We start from the raw sequence: 21,362 nt of genomic DNA, 5'->3' as shown, positions 1-21,362 counted from the left end.
TGCCGTATTAGAAAATATTTGATTTTATTGCATTGCATCGTTGTGTTTCTGTCAATTTTTTATTTTGATATATTTGTTTAGTGAGCTTGGGTGTTTTGAAGAAATGGAGATAAATAAAATCAATTGTTATTGTTATTATTATTATTATTAAACACCATTTCTAGACCCAATCCTGCAGAAAAGAAACAATACTGTTTAATACATAATACACAATTGAACTTTGACTTCATTTAAGTAATTTCAGTGGTTTTCTAACAGGCACCTCTTTCTACAAAGGGTTCGGACTTTGCTATTGTTTTTGCGTAACACACGCAACTATCTTTGACCCCAGAAACAAATAACTTTGCATTTGTAAGGATGTGCTAAGGCACCGTCCGGTTTACTGCAAACGGCATTGTGCACCATCTGTCTCCCATGTACGACCACTGACAACACCGTCAATCTAACACCACAGGATTTAAAGCAACGGATCCACATGAGTTATCAGAAATAACCCACACACATACACACACACACACACACACACACAAAAAAGTCTCAGTCGCCCTCTGCCAAACATGTTGGCACAGCTACACATAAAACAGATTGTTTTGCATATGTGGTGCAGTCGGTGCTGGGCAGTGCCGCCACGGATTAACACAACACTTTGTGCGGAATCCTCAAATAGACGAGCACAAGCTGCCGCTTTAACCAAACTTTATAGATCAAGATGAAAATAAGCTTTGTTCCCCCAGGGAGTGATGACTGAGGTCCTTTCAGAGCATCACGTAGCAACATGTTTTACACAACCACAGTTTTCACATTGTTAGGAGGTCAAGTGCCTTGTTCAGCGGCACATGTCGATTTATTTTGTCTTCACGGTCATATTGAGATGCCTGTTGCTGAGCTAATGCTGCTTAGATGAAGTGGGAAAACAGGTAAAACGTTTAAGTCTTAATTTGTCTGGCGAGTTTCAACCTCTGCTGTATGAATTTAATCCGTCAGTTTTGAAGGCTTTTTTTTATCTTTCACAGACATCGGAAGTAATTGTGTAACAGGACACAGACATACTGTAGCTATGTTTTGGCTTTGCAATGCACACAACTATTATGCACGAGCATTATGTTCTGTAAATGTTGCAGGACGTCTCACGGGATAGTTCCTCCAGTTAGCACCTGAATTTCAAGTTATAGAATTTATTGTTGAAGAGCTGTTTACTGTTGATCAGCCATATTGGTTGAACTGAAAAACACATTTTCAATAAGCTCAGAAAAAGCTCCGATATAGTCAAAATTGTTCACAAAACAAAGTGACCAGCTGGAAATAGAATCGTAATATTAATAACATCGGTATTCAAACAATGTCATAACTTTTAAGTGAGCACTGCTCTGTTCATATTTAAACATGTGCACAAACATGGTGGTCATTTATAATACATGACACTCAGACTTCCTTTTGCTTAATCCTAATTTGGGTTTAATATTGTAATTGTGGGTCCTGTTGTCTCTCAGTGTGTGTTTTCAGTACAGTACTACGCTGCGTTTACAGATCAATGCTGTGTGTCCTCACTTAGATTACTTTGATAGAGTTGGAACAAGAAGACGAGGAGATTCATCAAAGTGAAGGGGCGCTGACTCCCGGCCCGTGCCAGTCGATACGGCCGCGTGGGTAATTTGCCCCGAGGAGGGCTGTCGTCGGGCAGATGATGAACAGCGTTTGCCCTGTTTTTTTAGCCACAAGCGTGCTCCCGCTCACCAAGAAAAATAGTTTCGACCCATGGTGTCTAATTCACAGTGGGGGGTGAGGGGTGAAACATTAATCACCTTTCTGTTGTGGCCTGGGTCCGACAGGCGAGCCACCGTGGGCGGACTGGGTGGAGGCGTTAGGTAAAGCCTGCATCACACTGTAGTGATGCAAGACCGACTGCAAACCGGAGAATGTGTTTATTTCACGAGCCAGTTTTTGTTACCAAGAAGCAACAAGAGTTGCTGTGAAAATGGTGAATTGCCAAATCTAATGTAGGAAACCTTACAGGCGTCTGTTCCCGTGTTTGGCATGTGCCGATGATTCATGTAAAGGCTGTAACCCAGAGTCAGGCATTAGAGAGCTGGCTCTCCTCCAACTGTTCCAACAGATCTCCGTACGGACAACGGGGATTCCTGCACCGTCTGGAAAAGGAAACCCCACAATGTCCACAATAGGCGACATTGACCTCCTCTCAATTTGTCCCATCCCCAGACTTGAGTGACATCCTTTTAATTGTGCGCCTGAAACGGCGATGGGGCAAGAAATAATGGAGGATATCAAGCGGTGGAGCTGTGCCAAGCCCACTCTTTGCCCCTGTTTCCCGAGGATGGAGAGCTGCAGAACTGAGGGCTTATAACACCAGCGAGATGAGGCTTTGCTCCAGTCATCATTTCCATGCTGCTTTACGCTGATTCCCTAATATCCTTAGCGCCTTGCGTAGGGATAAGCCCATCTTGCCGAAACATGGCTGTCATGCCTATAAACCGTTCACGGCTCTAAAGAATCCATTATGGTTGCTCCACAAACATGGGGACTCAAAGGGCCACTTTGCTCAAGCTCATTTACTCTTCTAAACCGTATTTATTTATCCTCAGTGCTGTGGTGAAAGGGATCTCCAATGTACCACATTACATCACAGAGGGTTGTAGAAATGGTGTATTTAAGCCTAAGTGGTCATTTATGCCATAAATCACTTAGCGGCATGTTTTCCTTCCACCAGGCGCATGTTGATCTTGCAGTGCACAGCATATGATCTCTACAGGCCAATTGAATTCATTTCTCATCATGAATGAAGGGCATATTATATGTGGAAAAAACAGACATAAAAAGTCTCTTATAGGTGGTCTGTGCTCTCTGGGAGATGAAACAACTGCTCCATGAAGTGTCGCTGTGAAGTTTCAGCCTCGACATGGAAACAGCAAGAAGGCCAGAGGTACTCAGACTTCCACCTGCTGCACCCACGTCATTAGATCCGCCGGTCAATACAGCAGGATTCGAATTTTACATGGTTATCGTTTCTCAGTTGTCCCAAAGGTGATAATTCCACTACGTGGAGGTCACAGTGGGTGGTGGGGTTCCTTCTACTTCTGCACGCAGATCTATTCTTATGTTTCTGGGACGATTCCCATTTCTACTTCTGTTACAATTTCACACCCATTTATATTCTGTGGGAGCAGAAATGGTCTTTAATTGTCATTACTATCTCATAGTTTGATCTCATTTGGCAGTTTTTCCTTGTTCCTATAGAATGAGTTGCCTCCATGTTTGCAATGTGCTATATAAATAAAGCTGCTTTGCCCATTTCCATCCTCATTTCTTTCATTTCTGTTTCCTTTTCGGTCATAATCACCTTCTTACTCTCATTCCTGTTCCTATTAATACAACACCGCCACTGCTATTTTGATTTCTACAACTTCTACTTGCAGCCTTACTTTTCTAAATGCTGCTGTCGCCACTGCAGTAGCTTTAATGAACACATGCAGCAGTGTGTCACCCGCCACTGTGTAGTGTCAAACTAACACCCACAGCCATCTTTGTGTGAGGTAAACCATGGTTCGGAGCTCTGTAAATGATTACTCGCCTTCTCAAGCTCACACATGCTTGCACACACCCATTCGTATATTATCAACAAGTATGGCCATTGAGGGAAAATTAATTTGCCACTGTTAATGGATAGAGACATTTTGCTGAGATGCGTAAAAACAGCTGAACTGCCAGCGATTACCTGCTGGAATCAGCCTTCATCAATATCAGGATAATTACAAAGCACTTCTGGCAGCGCGTGAAATGAACGGAGCGTGCAACAGATTGGGCGGCGGCCATAGATGTCTGCAGATATTAGACCGCCTCCTCAGAGCAGCTCCACAGGGGAGGAAGATACCTGAACAGAAGGGATCTTCACGAGGCACTTTGAGAGGGTTTCAAATTAGAAAAGCAGAGGAATGACTGTGACTGAATGTAGTAGTCTTTACATAGTTGGACAGAATAAAAAGTGCACTAAATTAGAACAAAGTAGAATAGACGGACAGCTTAACAGAACTGTATCACATATTAACTAATTAATTACATATAAACAGAGTGCAAAGGTGAAACAACAGAAAAAGTGTAGGACTGAGCGACGGCAGTGCAGAGTAAAACAGAACATACGAAGGAGGAAGTAGAGCAACACAGTAAAAACTGCTGCAGAACGAGAGGTGGATAATCGTGTTCAGCAGAAAACAGGTTTTCGACGTCTTGTCCACATTTTGGCTTAAATGTAGAGGTTTGAAAAGCCCTTAGCTTAGACATGAAAGCACATAGAAGCTGAGTACCTCATCACTGGACTCTGTCCTGATTCGAGGAGGCACTAGCTGACTGCTTCCTTTAGATCTTAAGGACCTAATGGGTTCAATACTCCGTAAAGCGTAGACGTTATATGGACAGAACGGGGGGAAAGGAAATGTCTATGGAGTAGGTTAGGCCAGTAATGAGAAAAAAGAGAGGAGACTTGTATCCGTGTCCAGGAAGATTTTACCATGTCCAGACCAGCCGGTGGGACTCTGTCAGGTGGTATGAGAAAGAAGGGAGAAAAAGGGGTGTTCGGGGTGTCAATGCCTGTCTTTGCCAGACTTCACATCCATCTCTCACATGGAACCACTTTATTCACCCCCTCCTCTCGGGTGGCCCCCACCCCCCTTTATTCAGTCCTCTCAGACAGCGAGCTGGAGGCAGTATTGGGTTTCCTCTACAGCTCAAGGGTTACTTCAGTCCAACCCTGGGATGAAAAGATTACTATTTTTCCTCCCAGTCTTCCACACGACTCGTTTTTCAGGTGAGCGGCTTGGGGAAGGAAGGAAACCATTACACGCGGGGTTGAACCAGGGGGGCCTGGAGACACCAGCTGCCACCCCTGCCCGCTCTATCGGGAGAGGAAGAGGACCTGGATCCGAGACTGGACGAGGAGAAACTTGAGATCTATGGAAAACAACTGAGAATGACCCAAGAAAAACTTCCGCTCGCTGCGCCTCCACCATCGTCATCCCTGTCCTGTCAGAAAGGGTTTCCCACAGTGGTCCAAGCCTGGTCCCCAGGGTGGCGGTGGGTCCCTAAAGCCCCACTGGCTCAAACAAGCATATGTTAAAGCATTAACAGACAGAAACAAAACAGAAAACACATGAGATTAGAAATTAAAAACCAATACAGTCTAAAAATCTATTTGTTCAAATGTGACTTTCTCAAATTTCGGTTCTGGATGCACCAACACCTAAAATATTTGCTGATGGAAATCATCCACAGCTGTTCAAGCTGGTGTTCGAGGGACATTCACATTTCTGGGCGAATGTTTCAAATACTGGGCGATGTTTGTGGGGGGTCGATCCTTCATAGTATGTTTTTATATTGTTTCCATCTCATCTGGACGGGTCTCGAACGTGAGTCGCTCGTCAGCATTAGCACAAAGAGGGATTTCGGTGGAAAGTAATGCTTTTTTAAATCAGAGGAGTGAGGGGCGGCATGATGCCTTGGAGATGGAATGTGAGGCAGTTTGACGACTTCAACACTGCTTTGTCTGCAGTTTTGAGGGACGCCTCCCTCTGTGCTCCACCGGACAACTAAAGCACAAGGTTTATTAAGCCAGTTTTGGGGCCGGGAGAGGTTTGACCACAGAAACCTTGGATTGAAATGTAATTATTGTAGACGAGGAAATTTCTCCTACAGCGTTTTCGCGCATGTGCTGCACCTCCCCGAACAAATTTGCTCAGGTGATTGAGCTGAAGGACTGATTGCTAGGTTTGCGTCTGCCATTGATCTGTTCATTGATCAGTTGTCCTGCGCTAATGACTGTGACTGAACTGATTTAAATAATATGTAACCTGACATCAGAGGAGTGGATAAGTATCGCAATGTGGCCATTTTATCTGGGGAGGAAACCGCTGCGAAAAATCAGCTTGAAAAGGCCAGAGGAAATTGAGGCAATATTAAAAAGAAAAGGTTCAATCTGCTGGCTTTTTTTTTTTTTTTTTTTCTTCTCCTGCTGATCAGAAGGGCTGTGGACAACCGCTGGGCTCCTTAACATCTGGTTGGGCAATTTACCCCGCTCTGGCGACTGGAAAGGTTAAACCACTAAAATCTAATATTTGCCTAGAGGGGGTCAAGGCACTGCAATTACAAGGTACAATCGGCGGGGCTAATCAGCTAGTAGCTGCATACCAGGGGCTCGGCTGGGCAAATAAGCCCTGATCAGAAGCACTGTTCTCTGCCTCTCCTGTTTACTTATTAAACCCTGTTCTCATGTTCAAGGGCCCCACTGCAGCCTCTGGTCCCACACACCCCGTGGCACAGGGGAGTAAATTTAGCTCCCGACGCTTTTTTTAAATGGGGAGCGCGGCACTTGGCGAGAAAGTAGCCCCGGTGTTAATCAGTATCTGCGGCCTTTGTTGTGAAATGATCTCAAATTACTTTGCTCCAATCTGGCAGACATTAACACCTTGGGAAGGTGGGGATAGGTAGGGATTTGTACCCTGAGGAGGAAAGTGTAGAGCAGCGAGTGTGTGTGTGTGGGTGTGTGTGGACCCACCAAGGCCCATGTAGGCCTCCTGTCTCAGAAGGATGTGTGTGCTGCACAGTGCTGTTTACATGATTGCTCTTTGACACACATTTCCTAATTGACTGAGTATCAAGTGCAGGATTAGTGTATAATATATCAGAACTGTCTGGCGCGCAACACTTTTGAACAAGGCTCGGGGAACAGTTACTGGTAATTAAATATGTGCCAGTTACTGGAAAAGATAATTATGTCCTTGGTGTATAACACCAATTAATTACTTTTATTTCAGCGAGCAAAGCTTTTAAACGGCGAACGGAAGCCTTTCGAATGCGCGTCTCCGTGTTTGTTAGCGTGTACGTCCCCGTGTGAGCCTCGAGGCAGCAAACGCGCGGGTTGTTTAGATCAGAAAAATCCGGCGGTTTGCGTTTCTGTGAAGCTCACTTCGACCGTAAGAGACGGGGGGGGGGGGGAAGTTACAGCGGATGCGGCTTTAAAACAGCCGTGAGAAATTGACAGTGGAAGCTCCTCTGGTATTAGGAGGCTGCACTCATCATATTTTTACCTCTGTCTTACCTCTCTCCCTCCTTGGGAATTAAACATTGACATAATGGGCTGAATGGGAAAGGCTCTTCTCTTGGGAGGCCAGAGCTCAACTCGCTCTTGCTAAGAGGATTGGTCGGCCTGGATATGGCGCCTTCCTCTTCTGCGCTCGCGACAACCTCAGCACAGCAAGAGGGGAAGGAAGTGCTACGAGTCCCCGTGCGTGTACAGCACGGCCTGCCGCTCTAATTCACAAATTACAGTGGGTATCGACAGAGGTGGAAGAAGTATGGATTACAGCAAATGATCTGATTTTGGGGCTTCGGCCTCTAATGTCTAACTCGCAAATACCTGTGGTTGATCATTAGTAATCTATTAAATGGCGACACTGCCAGCCCCTCTGAGCCAAACGTGGCTGATGCTGCTTTTCCACCCCCCGGTTAATGAGACACAGAGCCAGACGGGCCAGGCGTGTTTTTCTCCTCACCCTCCTTCTCTCTGGTCCTGCAGCACACACACTACAGTCATTTCTCTTCTATCTGCCTGCTCGCTCGCGACTGCTGCACCAACACCCGTGCAGGCGTGCACATGCCCATGCTAGGGAGGAAATGTACATGTCGTCCCTGTCCTTTGTGTGTTTTTAAGCCTTTAGATCAGCGTGTGAGGGCGGAGACGCACCAAGCCGACGTGAAAGAAACAGAAGCCACGAAGGCCGAAAGTGTGCGTCGCCTTTGACCGCGCCAACAAGTGTCACATTGCAGAGCCAATCAGAGCGGTCTCTCTCACCGATGGGGGGCCGCCACCGCCCAACAGCCGCCGACGCGCACATTCGAATCCACCTGCGTCACTGTTTTTGTTCTCACATTGTGGACACTCGCCTTCCATTTGGGGACAAAAAGCAGGTCCTCAAAAACACTACGGCTACGTAAGAAATACTGTGAATAAAAAGCAAATGATGCAATTTGTGACACTGCCAGTGAAACGACTTTTTGAAAAAATATCACGTTTTGCTGTCTGAGATTTTTCTGGCGCTCGCTCGCGAGCATTTGCAATTCATTAACATTTTTTGCATGTTTGGGTGAACTCCTATTTCCTTTGTGCATTGCTATAAGAGACAATCCATAACAGATTTTTCTTGTAAGTATCCCTAAGTCACGCTACACACTCTCAAAACCTGCTCCTGCTGAGTGTGTAGTGCAGGGTTTTCGGGTTTTAAAGTGAGGGGGAACTTCATTTTGGGGGTAAGTCTCTGTGGAATTAATGTACGTGAATGCAATGTGATATGTCTCATGTCTTGTTTTTGTCCCATTTCACAACATCTGAGTGCATATGTGTGTGTGTGTGTGTGATAGGACTTATTTACACTATTTGGCTTTAGTACGTTGGACAGACAAAACTTTTACAATTTAATGGCCTCGTTCAATTGAACATAAATCTCTTCACACAGTCTCTTATGTAGACTTACCTTCCATTTTGGACAAATAGTAGCTCCCGATGTGGTAACTGTGACCTCGAGCTCCTTTGGAAGTTTGTCGCATGCATTGTTGGTGTGTAAGTAGTTCTTGTTTTAAAGTCACATTACTCAATTAAAAGGCACCAAATTGGGCCCCATTTTTCCATAATCCATCCGTGTCATGACCTCCTCTTCCCCCCTCCTCCCCCGTTTGTTTCCTGTCTGCCTCTTCACTGTTAGGTATCTGATAACGCATAAACAAAAATAAGGTCCTTGGTTAGATTTAGGTCACTTTAAGTGTCGAGGTTAGACAGGTGGCACCTCTGGTTATTTTAAGGTTACGTTAAGAGACCAGGACACGAGGTTAATCAGTGAAATGTCCTCTCAAGTACAAAAAACTGGTTTTTGTATGTTTATGCCTAAATGTGGGACTATAATACACAATAGTGTGTGTTGATCCAGGCTCTCAGGGGGGGCCCATGTGTGAGTGTCATGCCGGGCCCAGCTCCCCCTGGATCTAAGCAATATTGACAAACCCATCAGAGCTGGTGATGCATCGCACTCCCTGCTCGCTCCCCTCCTGCCCTCAGCGGCGCTGTGGGGCTGCGCTGACATGCTGTCACCTTGGTAACCGCTGCCAGAGACAACGGCCTGCTGGGATAGCTGACCCGAGCTGGCGAGCGGCCGGCGAGCTGCAGCAAAAGATGTCACCGGTGGACCCCCGAGGACCGACCGACCCCTGTCTCTGTCCCTGACCATCGATTCGTCTGATGCCGACATCCGTCACCACCCAGGACTCAGCTGGGAAAATGCACATGCACACACACACACACACACCAAAATCTAATGTGCAGGCGTTCAATAATAATGTGCATTCATATTTACAAATTTGCTTTAATGTGACTGAGAAAGGATTTTTTTCTCACTGAAACTGAAAAAGACTATGATCTAATTGAGCTCAGGTGACGATGAAAGTAGCAAACTACTAAATGCCCCAAAATTCCCCCAAAAGCATGTTAGAGGCAGAAGTCAGCCTGTGATGTTTGTTGCTCACGAGTCTTTTCTCCATTTTGAGAGTAAGAAAGTCACTACTCGCCAACTTCCTGAACCTTCTCTCTGTAAAATTCTCCGAGTCGACATCAGCACCAATTGCTGGCACCGGCCCGTCGCCAGCTGTGGGCGTCGGCCTCCACCAACGTTTTGAGTCCTTTGAAATGCTGACCAGCTTTTTGGCACGAGGCTTTGGAAGCCTCTCGTTGTGAGACGCAGGCCCGGCTGGATGCTGAGTGAAGCTGGGTTCAATTTCTCTGATGAGAGGGATTATGGGTAGGGACCATGAAGCTGTTACACCACGGGCTGCACTTAGTATCACCGGGCAGCTTGTTCAAAGACAACTTAATTGACAGATGCCACTCATGTGGCACTGGATCCAGGGAAAGTCTCTGTGGGAGTTTTAGTCTGTGTGAATTTATTTCACCCCCTTGTCAAACTCTGCAAATCGCTGCTTCACAGAAGCTTTTGATAGTAAAATGCATCTAAAAAACAACTCAACTTGCAACTTAATGCACAATTTGATGGAGATTTTCACACGATTATTGCAGGACTTTGTCATCTGTTTGTTTCTACTTCAACACCTCTTCATCATTTCATTTCTTCTTCTACAACTGCACTATCTATGCAAGTCTCCCAGTAATAAATCCACAGGAGTGGTTATAGAAAGCGTCAGTAGCCTCGCTGACAGTAATCCTCACAAAGGTATTACGGCTTTTTGCACAATGGCTTTCCGAACACATGTGCACCGACTGAAAAGCCGTCTCTCATCATGTTACACGAATGAACGACAGGGGGAAGATGTGAAAGATCACTAACTAGCTTCCTGGTTTCCGTGGCAACCAATAAAGCAGGGTCGAGCTGGCTTTTGTGGGCATCATCCGCACGAGTGGAGCATGTGTTTAACCCTGAAACAAGATGCCGCCATGTGTGAGACGGAAGAAAACATGCTGAAGCAGACGCGGAAAATGCATAAAGATGGGAAAAGTTGCAAAACCGAATTTGCAGGAAACCAGTGAAGAAATACAAGTTGCTTTGCTTTGTTAAAATGTATTCCCACATAAATACACTGTAAAATTGTGAATTTCCTCTGCAGCTCTGCACTCTGGCTTAAAAAATTCTAAATTAACAAATAAAGTTATAAGGAAAGCTACAATAATCGAGCATGTATGAACAAGAACAACTCTCCGAAATGTAACCTCATTTGCAGCGTCATTTGCACACTGAGCACTTAAAGACACACACCTGTTTTCAGCTAAACACTGCAGCAACACCAGGTAGCCACTCGACCTCTATCTGAGCCAAACTCCACCCAAAGAATTATTGATTTTAGTGCCATATAGTATTTAGTTTAAATGTGCAACCTTTTTTACATTTCTGAACCAACGTGATGTTGCCGCAGTGAAAAGATGGACACATGAGCTCTTTAACCAGTGAGATGATCTGAAATCATCCCAAAGTTTGAAAAGAGCTTTTGGAGAAAGGCGTTTTTCACAGGTCAGTGCATGTACTGGGTGAATAAAATGAATTGAACACTATTAAAAGACGTGGGCGATATAATTATTGAGGAGAAATGATGCTGAAATGTTGGAATACAACAGTAAACAAAGAGTAACAATGCATCTTGTCATGAAACAACACATTCCGTGGATTCCTAAATTAATTCTAAAAAATGTTTGCAAAACTCGAAATCTTCCTCATCCGAACGACATCAAAATGTCACTTTGATTAATTGGTTTTTATCAAGACAGCTGATTGTGCTGGAGATAATAAAGGAGAGGGGCGTTTGTATCGTGGCGTCTGCTCCAGGAGCCACTGGGTGGCGCTGGAAGGTCAGGGAAGCTGGAGAGCATCAAAAAGGAGAGCTGGGCTTCAGAGTGACTGGATCTGACTTGTATCTGTAACACAGTGGAGTATTTTATAGTGGAAATATGTTAAAATTACCCAGGAGTTTATGTTTGATCGGTGTAAAAGTGAGTTAGCGAAGAAAAGCGCAGGTCAAATGGGTTTTAATAAAGTAATTCCACATTTGAAGCAGATTTGCCTCTCACACACTAAAACAAACAAATGTACATATTTTCTGACAACTTATTTACGTAGAGAAGAATCTGCAAGCAGCAAATACAACATGTAGGTGCTGCACAAAGTGCGTTAACGTGTGGGGCCTGTTGCAACTTTCCCTTCAGCTAAACACAAAATCTGTCAGTGCAGAATTTCACTGCAACTGGAGACAAATTAGTGACTGAACTCAACCACACACTCTTTTTATTTCATTTTATTCTACTTTTGACAAATTCTTGTGTGTGTGTGTGTGTGTGTGTGTGTGTGTGTGTGTGTGTGTGTGTGTGTGATGTGTGGCTGCTGACCTGCAGCTGGTGCTCAACCGGGATTAATTCTCCTCTGGAAAACATCATTTGGGGAAAATTATGAAAATAACAAAATTAAAGTTTTAAGATGCTTTACTTCTAAAAGCACCTAAAAGAGTTCAGTGGAGGGTTTCTAGGAATATTGTGAATACTGGAACGATTAAACTAGAAAAACACATCATTTCGAACATTTTTATTATGCATGAAATTAAAAACAGAAAATTAGCAGACAAACTCAATTTATAGAGGAATATTATAACTAGCTCCCACATTTCTGAAGCAGTCAAATGCTGAATTTGTTTTGGGGGTTTTTTTTCCCAGCAAGTTCAAATGTTCAATCTCGCTTTATTTTGAAAATCCAAATTACAAAGGGTCAATAATAAAACAGCATTTTGCCATGTTTGCCAGTCCCATCTGTATTCGACCGGGTGATTAGAGCTAACAAAATGACTCATGCTGTTGAATTAAAAGCGTTAAATCCGCATTTAAAAAGAGGGGAAATGGAGTAAAAAAACCAAAAAAATAAAAAATAAAAAACCCCACAACGACAACAGTGAAGCGCATCAGGTTTTGTGTGCGTTTGAAATGCAGACAGGCAGATGAGATGCTGAAGCACATTATACATCGGTGGGGCTGAGCTGCCTTCAGACTCCATTCACCCCGCCTCTACCTATCCACCCTGCCTGCTCAGAAAGCCATGACCTTCACAATTTATAGAGAGGAAACCCCCGAGAGTCACGTCATATTTTAAAAACGTCCTCCTCTTCTTCTTCTTGTTGCTCTTCTTCTCCTCTGCTGCTGCCTCAATACAGACTGGATGGACTGGATTTACACGAAGGCCCATTACAATCAAATGCTTGTGCTTAGAGAGTGTCCTGATTTTTATTCTGAAGTCGAGAGAAGCATAATAATAATAATAATAACAATGATAATAATAATAATAATAATAGTTTTTATTATACAGGTTATATGCTGTTACAAACGTAGTAAATAATTTTTTTATAATTTAAAACGTGCCAACTGTGTTACCACTAAAGATAAGAGAAGAGATACAATACAATTAAATAGAAATTAAAGCAATAAACGGGACATTTTGTAATTATGTAGACAGAGTCGAAATGATTTAACAAACGTTTGCAACGCACGCGTGTTGCTTTTGGAGTTAAGCAAACAAATAAGGCAGAAATAAATAAGAGCATCAGCTGCACTTACTGTAAAATAACAGTAATAATAATGATCAAGAGTCAGCAGTCACAACCAGACATGAGGATATTTTCTGAGCGCCTTTTTTTTTTTTTTTTGCAGCAGAGATAAATCCATGTGGACGTGGAAGAGGAAGGCTCCCTGTGGAGCACAGCTCAGAATAATCCATATTCATGCGGTCGACACGTGGAGTAAATACAGTATGAGTGAGGAACCATTGTGTGTGTGTGCTCGTTTTCACCGGGTCAGATTGAGTCTGACACCGAATGCTGCTGTACATTTGGTGCGATTTTTTATTTTTTATTTTTTATTTTATTTTTTGTAGCCTTTGGAAATGGCACAGGGTGGAAGCACCGCACGGACGCAGGTGTAGCTGCACCACAAAACAATATCTCCAACTCCATTAAAAGTGTTTAAGATGCTTTAACCTGTGCGTGCTGCTGATATACACGCTGCTGTGTATTTTTTAATTCCAAAGTGCGTCTGGACAAATAAGCGCGTCACGTCACCTGTACAAGCAAAAAACACGTAAAAACACTAGTTTGGTGTTGGAATGCGTTCAATTATACTAAGGTGTAATCTGTGTTACAGTGTTACAGTTTAATTGACATATTTTAAGACTATTATTTGCTATGGCGCACAAATAAAACGCAAATCCGTGTAATTAGATTGTTTCATTTGATTTATTTGGTTACAACATCGACTTCTTTGTCAGTGTCAGTGACAAGGCGGTTGAAGTCACATGAAATATTAATAGCGAGTAGAGAGAAAAAAAAGAAAAGAAATAAAAACAAAAGTTTGGGTTTTATAGAGCAGATCTACTCGCTCCTAGACCCGCTCCAGTCTCGTTTTAAAGAGCAATGGTGTGACAACGAGCAGCTGTAATTAGCGCGAATGGGCGCGACGAGCCTGTTGGGCCACCGGCGTCCTAAATCAATAGCAGGGCGAAGCGAAGTGCTCCTCAAGGCCTGAACCTAATGGTGCACACACACACACACACACACACGCACACACGCTGCTGCCAACACGGTTTTGAAGACCCACGAAGAAGGCAAAGCTGTTGGAGAATAGGCGGATCAAAACCTATTATGAGATTTGAAACTCTTTTTGTGTCGCCCTTGGTATAGAAATAAAAATAAAAACAAAACAAAACACACATCTCTCACTAGACTGGGATTTTTTTTCGCAGGTAGAACGCGTGTGTGCGCGCACAGGTATGTTGTCTGTGGGATTTGCTGGAGTCAGCCTTCATATAGCAGCAGGGGGACCTCTCTGTGGTGAAGGTCTTAGCACGTCATGTGACTTTGTGGCTTTGACACAGGAGAGCACAGAGCTGTCACGCACCAGGCCGGTGTGGAGCCACGCTGCACGCACGCTTTATTTTACAGCTGGCATTTTTAGGTGTGTGACATGCTTTTGAGCAACCTCACAATTGGGCTCAATTGTCTTCTTTATGACGCCCAATATTTTAAGCAAATTAATTACAGTTAAAGGTAAAAAAAAAGAAAAAAAAAAGGTAAAAACCCAGAAGTTTGGAGGACGGCGTGCAGCTACAGCACACCGCGTCCCCGCTGCCACTTTCTCCTAATGGGGACAAAGAAAAATGATGCCTACTTCTCTATATCATTGAATTCAGTTGCTAAGCAACTAGTATGGGAAATCATCCGCGAAATTCAAATCCTGCAGCGAAGGGGGGGGGGGGGGGGGACACGTTTTGTGAGTTTTGCTGAATAGGCGAGCGAGACAACTGAAGAAAGAAAAAGTTTGAAAGCGAGGAACACACTTGCCTCTTGCAAAACAATCTGGTTACAGAAATCTATAAGTATTGAGTTATTATTTACAACCAATGAATAACATTCATCACTAATATTTCTGGGCCTGTCCCTCAAAAGCCTCTCTATAGGTCCTGAAACAACAGCCTTGGTATGAATCTGCAGCCACCGTGATCCATCCTCAGTATAACACCATCAGTGAGCTCCGTGACCCAGTGCCCCGGATCCTAACGCAGCGCGTCAGCTCACCTGGAAAAACACACCTGGAGAGCTGCGTCGCTTTGCGTGTTTACGCACGGGCAGCTTCACGCTTTCATTCACAATCTGGCTGATTCAATTTTCGACACCAATAATTATGTTGCGGATTAGAGTTGGCGGCGCCTAATAATGACGCGTTCGCCAGCGTTCTGTGAGCCACTATCCGGACTAAAAGCTGCAACGTAAATATTACATAACATGCAGGCAACATCACTCCGCACAGCAAAGTCCCGCAACGTGGACGCGTCTGTTTACGTCTCTAAGAAACGTCGATTGTCTTGTGATTTATCCTCCATCCACACAGAAATACAGAGGCAGCCTCTGCTGCCTTCTCCATGCAGCAGGCTGAGGCGTTTTGCCCGAGGCCCGAAGAGGCGCAGATGTAAACAAACAGGCGAACCATTGTGCAGACCGCGACCGTTCATTCAAATGATAATATACAGTTTGGGGAGCATGAGAACAGCGCTGGTGGACATTTATTTAAGCCTAGACCACATGTGAGGGCTCTAAATTCGGTAAAGCCGATACTCATTCATCAGCTTATCATTTTTTTTGTGTGTGTGTGTGGATATTTTAGCAAATAAATAAGGGTTACACTTACAAAAAGCCTTTGTGCTGCATTATTCTGTTAGGTCGCAGGTTCATTTGAGACAAAATAGTCCACCATTTTCTTCATTAGCTTCTGCCAATGAAAAAAAAACAAAACACACACATACACACACCCTTCCCCAAAATAAAATAGAAGCCAGGTTTACGAATAGAATATGAAGTTCAAAACACAGGATCATTGCATTTCGTTCTAAGAAATTTATTGTGTCTCAATCAGCTCGTACGGAACCACTACTGAAATTAAATTACAATCAAATTATCACATCAAAATATACCCTTGTTACCTAACAACGGTCAATGTCAGCTTATGATGATTTGTGCTCCTTTAGAAACAATGATACAAAATCAAACAAATAAGGGCAACAACCCAAAAAAAAAAAAAAAAAAAGAAAGAAAGAAAGAAAGAAAGAAAAAAGGTTTATATATATAGAAGAAAAACCAAAATGAAAACAAGAAAGGCAAAAGCATTTACACGAGTTCCTGGGAGGGGAAATAAATTACCGTTTGGAATAATTCATATGTATTCCGAATAAAATATTAAAACAAGTCATTCTGATGAAAAATATAAAGTAAATAACTCAGATCAGTATCTGATCTAGTGATCTATATTGCCGGCTTTACAGAGTTTTGTTTATTAAAACCTACCAAAGAATACTGCTTAGAAAGGGCAGCATTAATAGTTTATCCACAGCACCCACTCAGTCACACTTGGCAACAGATTTTCAGATTTTTTTTTTTTCTCAAATAAGTGCAACTGAAGTCTTTTCAAATGTCTTATGCTCTATTTGTTGAAAAAAAAAAGAAGAAGGAAAAAAGATCCACTCACGGTGTCACAGTCCATTAAATTATAATTATAATATATATTAAAAAAAAAAAAAAAACATGTGAAGGAAAAAAGAAGCTGATCTTTGAGATCAGGCGGGGACAGTCCTGGTCCTGCTTGTCTTTTCTTTCATGAGGGCCTCAACGTGAAGAGAGAGAGAGAGAAACAAAATCCCCTAATCCTCCACGTGTGTGTTAGTAAAACCGTGCAGTCCACTTTAGAAACTATAATTGCTGTAAATCACGACGGAAGCCTCGTGGATGTCACTCATCTTCGTACTGTTGCAGTTTTTCCTCTCTGTTATTGTTGGGCATGGACAGGGAGGAGGGGGCGAAGGCGGTTCAGTCCCTTTCTAAATATACAAAATTCCTGCATCCTTTGTGTCCTCAAGCAAACACAGGATAATAAAGGGGGAATATTTTTTGGATTTGGTGGGGAAGAGATTCAAAAAACAAAATTCATAAAAAAAAAACAAAAAAAAAAAAACAACACTTGGTTTCCTCTTGGTGTGTTTTTAATGCGCCAAAATTACCTGGTGGAATGAACTTGTGGTTGTCACCCTCTGGTCGCTCGCTTCACTTGCATCTTTTAAGTAATCTACTAAAAATTGCCCCTGAAAGAAAAAAGCAGAAGGAACCTTTTAGGTTAAGACATTTGAGGGCCTGGAAGAAGCTTAACGGTGCGTTTTTCTGAAGGGGGGGTGTTGGGAAGAAAAAGGGGGAAAAGGTTGCTGTTGTTTTTGTGTTTTTTTCCTCACTTTCTTTTGTTTTTGTTTTTTTTTTTTGTCTGGTGAAAAATAGATAACACATTTGCAGTCTCATTCATATTCCCTCACAATCACAGTATCAAAAATGTTTGGCTATCCTGGCGATAGTCTGTATGTTTTTTTTAATCAGTTTTAATTTCATATAAAATATTCTGCTGTGCTGTTCTATGTTTCACTGAACATTCTTTTGCAGTCCATGGAGGGGGGCGGTGTTTCTGCACTCACATTGCCGACCTGAGAGTACACATCCTCCGGCGTCTGTGCCACTCCTGGGGGCGTCATCCGTTTTTCCTTCTGTCTCCTATTGCAAAACCACACTCTAACCACCTCTTTCTCCAGCTGCAAGTTGTCCGCCAGCGTGCTGATCTCCTGGGCCGAAGGCTTGGGGCACTTTAGGAAGTGGCTCTCCAGAGCCCCCTTGACGCTCACCTCGATGGATGTGCGCTTCTTTCGCTTCCTCCCCTGCGCCGCGATCTTGTCGATGCTGGTGGGGCTGCCGGTGGACGAGTCGGCCTCCTCAAGCCACTTGTTTAACAAAGGCTTGAGCTTGCACATGTTTTTGAAGCTGAGCTGCAGAGCCTCGAATCTGCAAATGGTGGTCTGAGAGAAAACGTTCCCATACAGCGTGCCCAAAGCCAAGCCGACGTCCGCCTGCGTAAAGCCCAGTTTGATCCTCCGCTGTTTGAACTGCTTGGCGAACTGTTCCAGGTCGTCTGAGGTCGGCGTGTCGTCGTCCGAGTGCGGGTCGTGGCTGTTGACGCCGCCGTGGTGCTGGTGATGCGGATGCTGGTGGTGATGGTGGTGGTGATGGCTCCCGTGGTCAAGATCCGGGGTGTCCCCCCTCACCAAGCCCGGGTGCACCAGGCTTTGGCTCCCCGGACTCAGCATCCCGTTCACAGTGAACCCCCCCGGCTGGGAGTAAATCAGCGACTGCTGCTGCTGCTGCCCCCCGGATATGGAGTTAATGTGAGCCGCGGTCGTGCTCCCCCAAGCCCCGGCGTGAGTCTGGTGGGGTGCTAAGTGAGGGGGCCTGTGGTGCAGCGCGGTGCCCGTGTGCAGATCGTCTCTGCCGGAGTTTTTCACGTCCTGCTGCTGCGGGCTGCCCGTCATCCCGACGGGGCTCGACGACCAGGGCGATCCGGCTTCAGCTGCAGCGACAGCGGCTGCTGCCGCGGCCGCTGCGGCGTGCGGCAGGGATGTCACCCACTGGTGGGCATGGCTCAGCATGTGGCCCCCGTTGCTCGCTGCCATCGCGCCTTGCATAAAGTCACTCTGTACCATCTTGACCGAGGGGTCTCCCCTGTAGCCCCCGGACCCAGAGGTTACCGCAGCACTGCCCGGCTGCATGCCACCACCCCCGGAATCAGAGTGCACGATGGAGCCGGACGATAAGATGCTATTACTGGGCAGATAAGGATTGGAAGCCGCGGTGGCCATTCCGTCAACCCTTATGAATATGTTTGTGGATAGCCCCCCTCCCTTTTTTAGAGTCGCTTCTTTCGAGCAGGCAAATTGTATCTCATGAATTATTCAAACTTTAAAAGTATGGGCAGCTTTTGGCCAAATACCATCGGCGTGCGTAAAAAATAAAACAACAACAACAACAAAAAAAGGAGTTTTCAAAAGCGGTGAGAGAAAACGCAATAAAATCCGCGTGCATTTACAGCATTCTAGTTCAAACACCTCTGCATGGCTCCGGACGGGTACAATTCCAGGTTTGTTCAAAAGCCCTTTGAAACCATGTGCAGTCCGTTTCGAAAGTTTTTGCACTGGGACGAAATTGCCAGCATTAAAAATTCAAATGCAGAGGAGGGGGAAACAGCGTTGTCCCAAACAAACTTTTGGTGGTCGCGAAAAACAAAAGCCTTGCAAAATCTCCACGATGTACAAAGTCCCAGTTTATGTCCCCTCTGGATGAGAAAAACATTAGCAGAGTGTCCTTTTGTAATTCAGTCGCTTTATTCTTTTCTCTCTCTTCTTTTATAGCCACTGTAGAGCCTCTTTCTTTGTTCTGTTTTGATGTATATAAACCTGCCAAACCGCAAACTCCCGTTGAAGTACAATCCGGTATAACAGTGCACGGCGCAGCCTGCGAGCCTCTTCTCTCATTCGCTTGTTCTCTCCCTCCACCTCTCTCTCTCTCTCTGTCCCTCGGTCTCTCTCTCGCTCTCTCTCTCTCCCCCTGACAGGCCGCGTAGTCCCGCCCCCGCTCCAGAGCGCGGCGACGCGCGGATGTTTACCCCGTGCGTGCCCGTCCATTGGTTACCGGGAGAGTGATTGGCAGCTCTCGCCAGCCTCGCTCCGGGCGCGGGAGCCCTCCTTCCGGCTGTTCCGATTGGCCGATTTTTAATTGCAGTCCAAACAAAACGGGGAATACAAGTTGGTAGTAAATAGTGCTGAGATATTAACACACAACAGGAGCGAGGAGGTGGATAAAGTGTGACCTCGGGTCGGTGATCATCATGCGTCAAATCATGATTAACTTTTCTTTTTTTTTTCTTTAAAAAGCATCACTATAGGTGTCGTCTTCTACTTAGAAAGAAATGCACCGGTTAGAACGAGAAATATCCCAACAAATAAAAAGCAGTTATGAAGATTTACCTTCAGATCTATCTTGTTTTTGTTGCATCCAGGCGCATTTGACATTAGAAGCTCAATTGGTAACGATTATAATTATCTGGTAGCCTGATCCTGATTGTGTAATAGAATAAAGCATCAATTCCCTCTGCCCCCCCCCAAAAAAAGAAGAAAAAAAAAAACACAGAGTGTTTAAATTTAAAGAGAAAGAAGCTCCACGCGATGCTTTATCTTGTTTTATTAACCCACGTGACTGTGGATGAGGCGCATGCTGTGTGGATACATTTTAAACCATTTTAAACTATTTTGTCCAAATGTTTATGGAGACAATAAAGTCGTGTCACCCTTGTGAATCAATCAAATCCGCGTTACTTTACGCAGCGTCTACGTGCTGCGCGTCAGGAAGAGAACAAGTTGTTTGTCCTGATGCGGGGGCAGTGCTGCCTCTGCGCCTCGGCTCGTCAGGAGTTAACGCGCAAAGGTTGCGGGGATGCTTCCATGCGGAAACGCCGCGCACAGGCGACCTCGCTTAAGCACGGCGAAAGAGAAAGTGGCAACCAAAACATGGGGGGGCAAGTTGAGCAGTCCCGGGGGGGCGGGAGTCGTGCGGCCCTGGAAACGTCTGCTCCAAGAAGAAGAAGGAAGTGCGCAAACGCACACTGCCCTGATGATGACCACATAACCCTTGGCATGAATGGGGTCTTTGTTGGTTTGGTAGTGCGTGGAACCCCCCCACCCCCCGCGCTTATATGGGCGCACCCATGGGTGCCAGAAGGAGAAGGTATGCAGCACCAACTGCATCCACTGAGTTTAGGGTGTCCGCAGCCTGTTGAATCCACCTGGCCACAAAAATAAAAAGATGTGCAGCAGGTGATCTTGGGATTAACTGTATTTTGTCTGCAAGTTCGAACCCCATGTCACGCGTTAACCCCAAACACTCCACTCATAAGCCCCCAAATCAAAGATGGCGCAAAAGGTTCTTTATTGCAAAAGGGGCTTAGGGGCAAATATGAGGCAGTGCACTAGTGGTGCCCCCCCGCCCCAATCCCTGTAGATTTCATTTGGACTGGGCTCAAAATCGAGGGAGCCTCGTGGATTTGTTTACACTGAATAGGCAGGCTAGGGGCCAGAGCCATGGGGCCCTCTATTCATTAATATACAGTGAGGATTTCTGTCTAAATTAGTGCAGTTCAACCCACGCTGCACGCTCTGAAAGGGCGTCTGAGGGGGCCAGCGGAAACGTGACATGCAGAGGAGAGGGCTCCTTACATGTGACAACCACTCAAAATGGAAAAAAATATATACATACATATATATAATGTATATGAAAGGAGAGTCAAAAGGCGTTTCTGAAATCACCGTGCGCCGATAAAAGAAAAAATAAAACACTCCTCTCTGATATATGATGTGTTTATT

The 21,362-nt window shown here is 44.7% G+C and overlaps 1 protein-coding gene across 2 annotated transcripts; it reads right to left on the bottom strand.

The window, feature by feature from the left end:
* Positions 1–15,734: 15,734 nt before the first annotated feature.
* On the bottom strand, positions 15,735–21,293 carry pou3f3b (POU class 3 homeobox 3b). Of its 2 annotated transcripts, none has more exons than XM_067502414.1 (2): positions 17,604–21,293; positions 15,735–17,216 (listed from the first exon to the last, which is right to left on the bottom strand). In XM_067502414.1, the coding sequence occupies exons 1-2, from the start codon at positions 18,804–18,806 to the stop codon at positions 17,118–17,120; spliced, it is 1,302 nt and encodes a 433-aa protein (XP_067358515.1). In that variant the 5' UTR covers positions 18,807–21,293; the 3' UTR covers positions 15,735–17,117. The 2 variants fall into 2 exon arrangements, with proteins under 2 accessions (XP_067358515.1, XP_067358514.1); XM_067502413.1 differs by having other exon boundaries at positions 17,595–21,290.
* Positions 21,294–21,362: the final 69 nt, after the last annotated feature.

Source organism: Channa argus, chromosome 4, assembly GCF_033026475.1.
Source record: "Channa argus isolate prfri chromosome 4, Channa argus male v1.0, whole genome shotgun sequence".
Lineage (NCBI taxonomy): Eukaryota > Metazoa > Chordata > Actinopteri > Anabantiformes > Channidae > Channa > Channa argus.
This window is presented reverse-complemented; position numbering and strand designations above follow the sequence as displayed.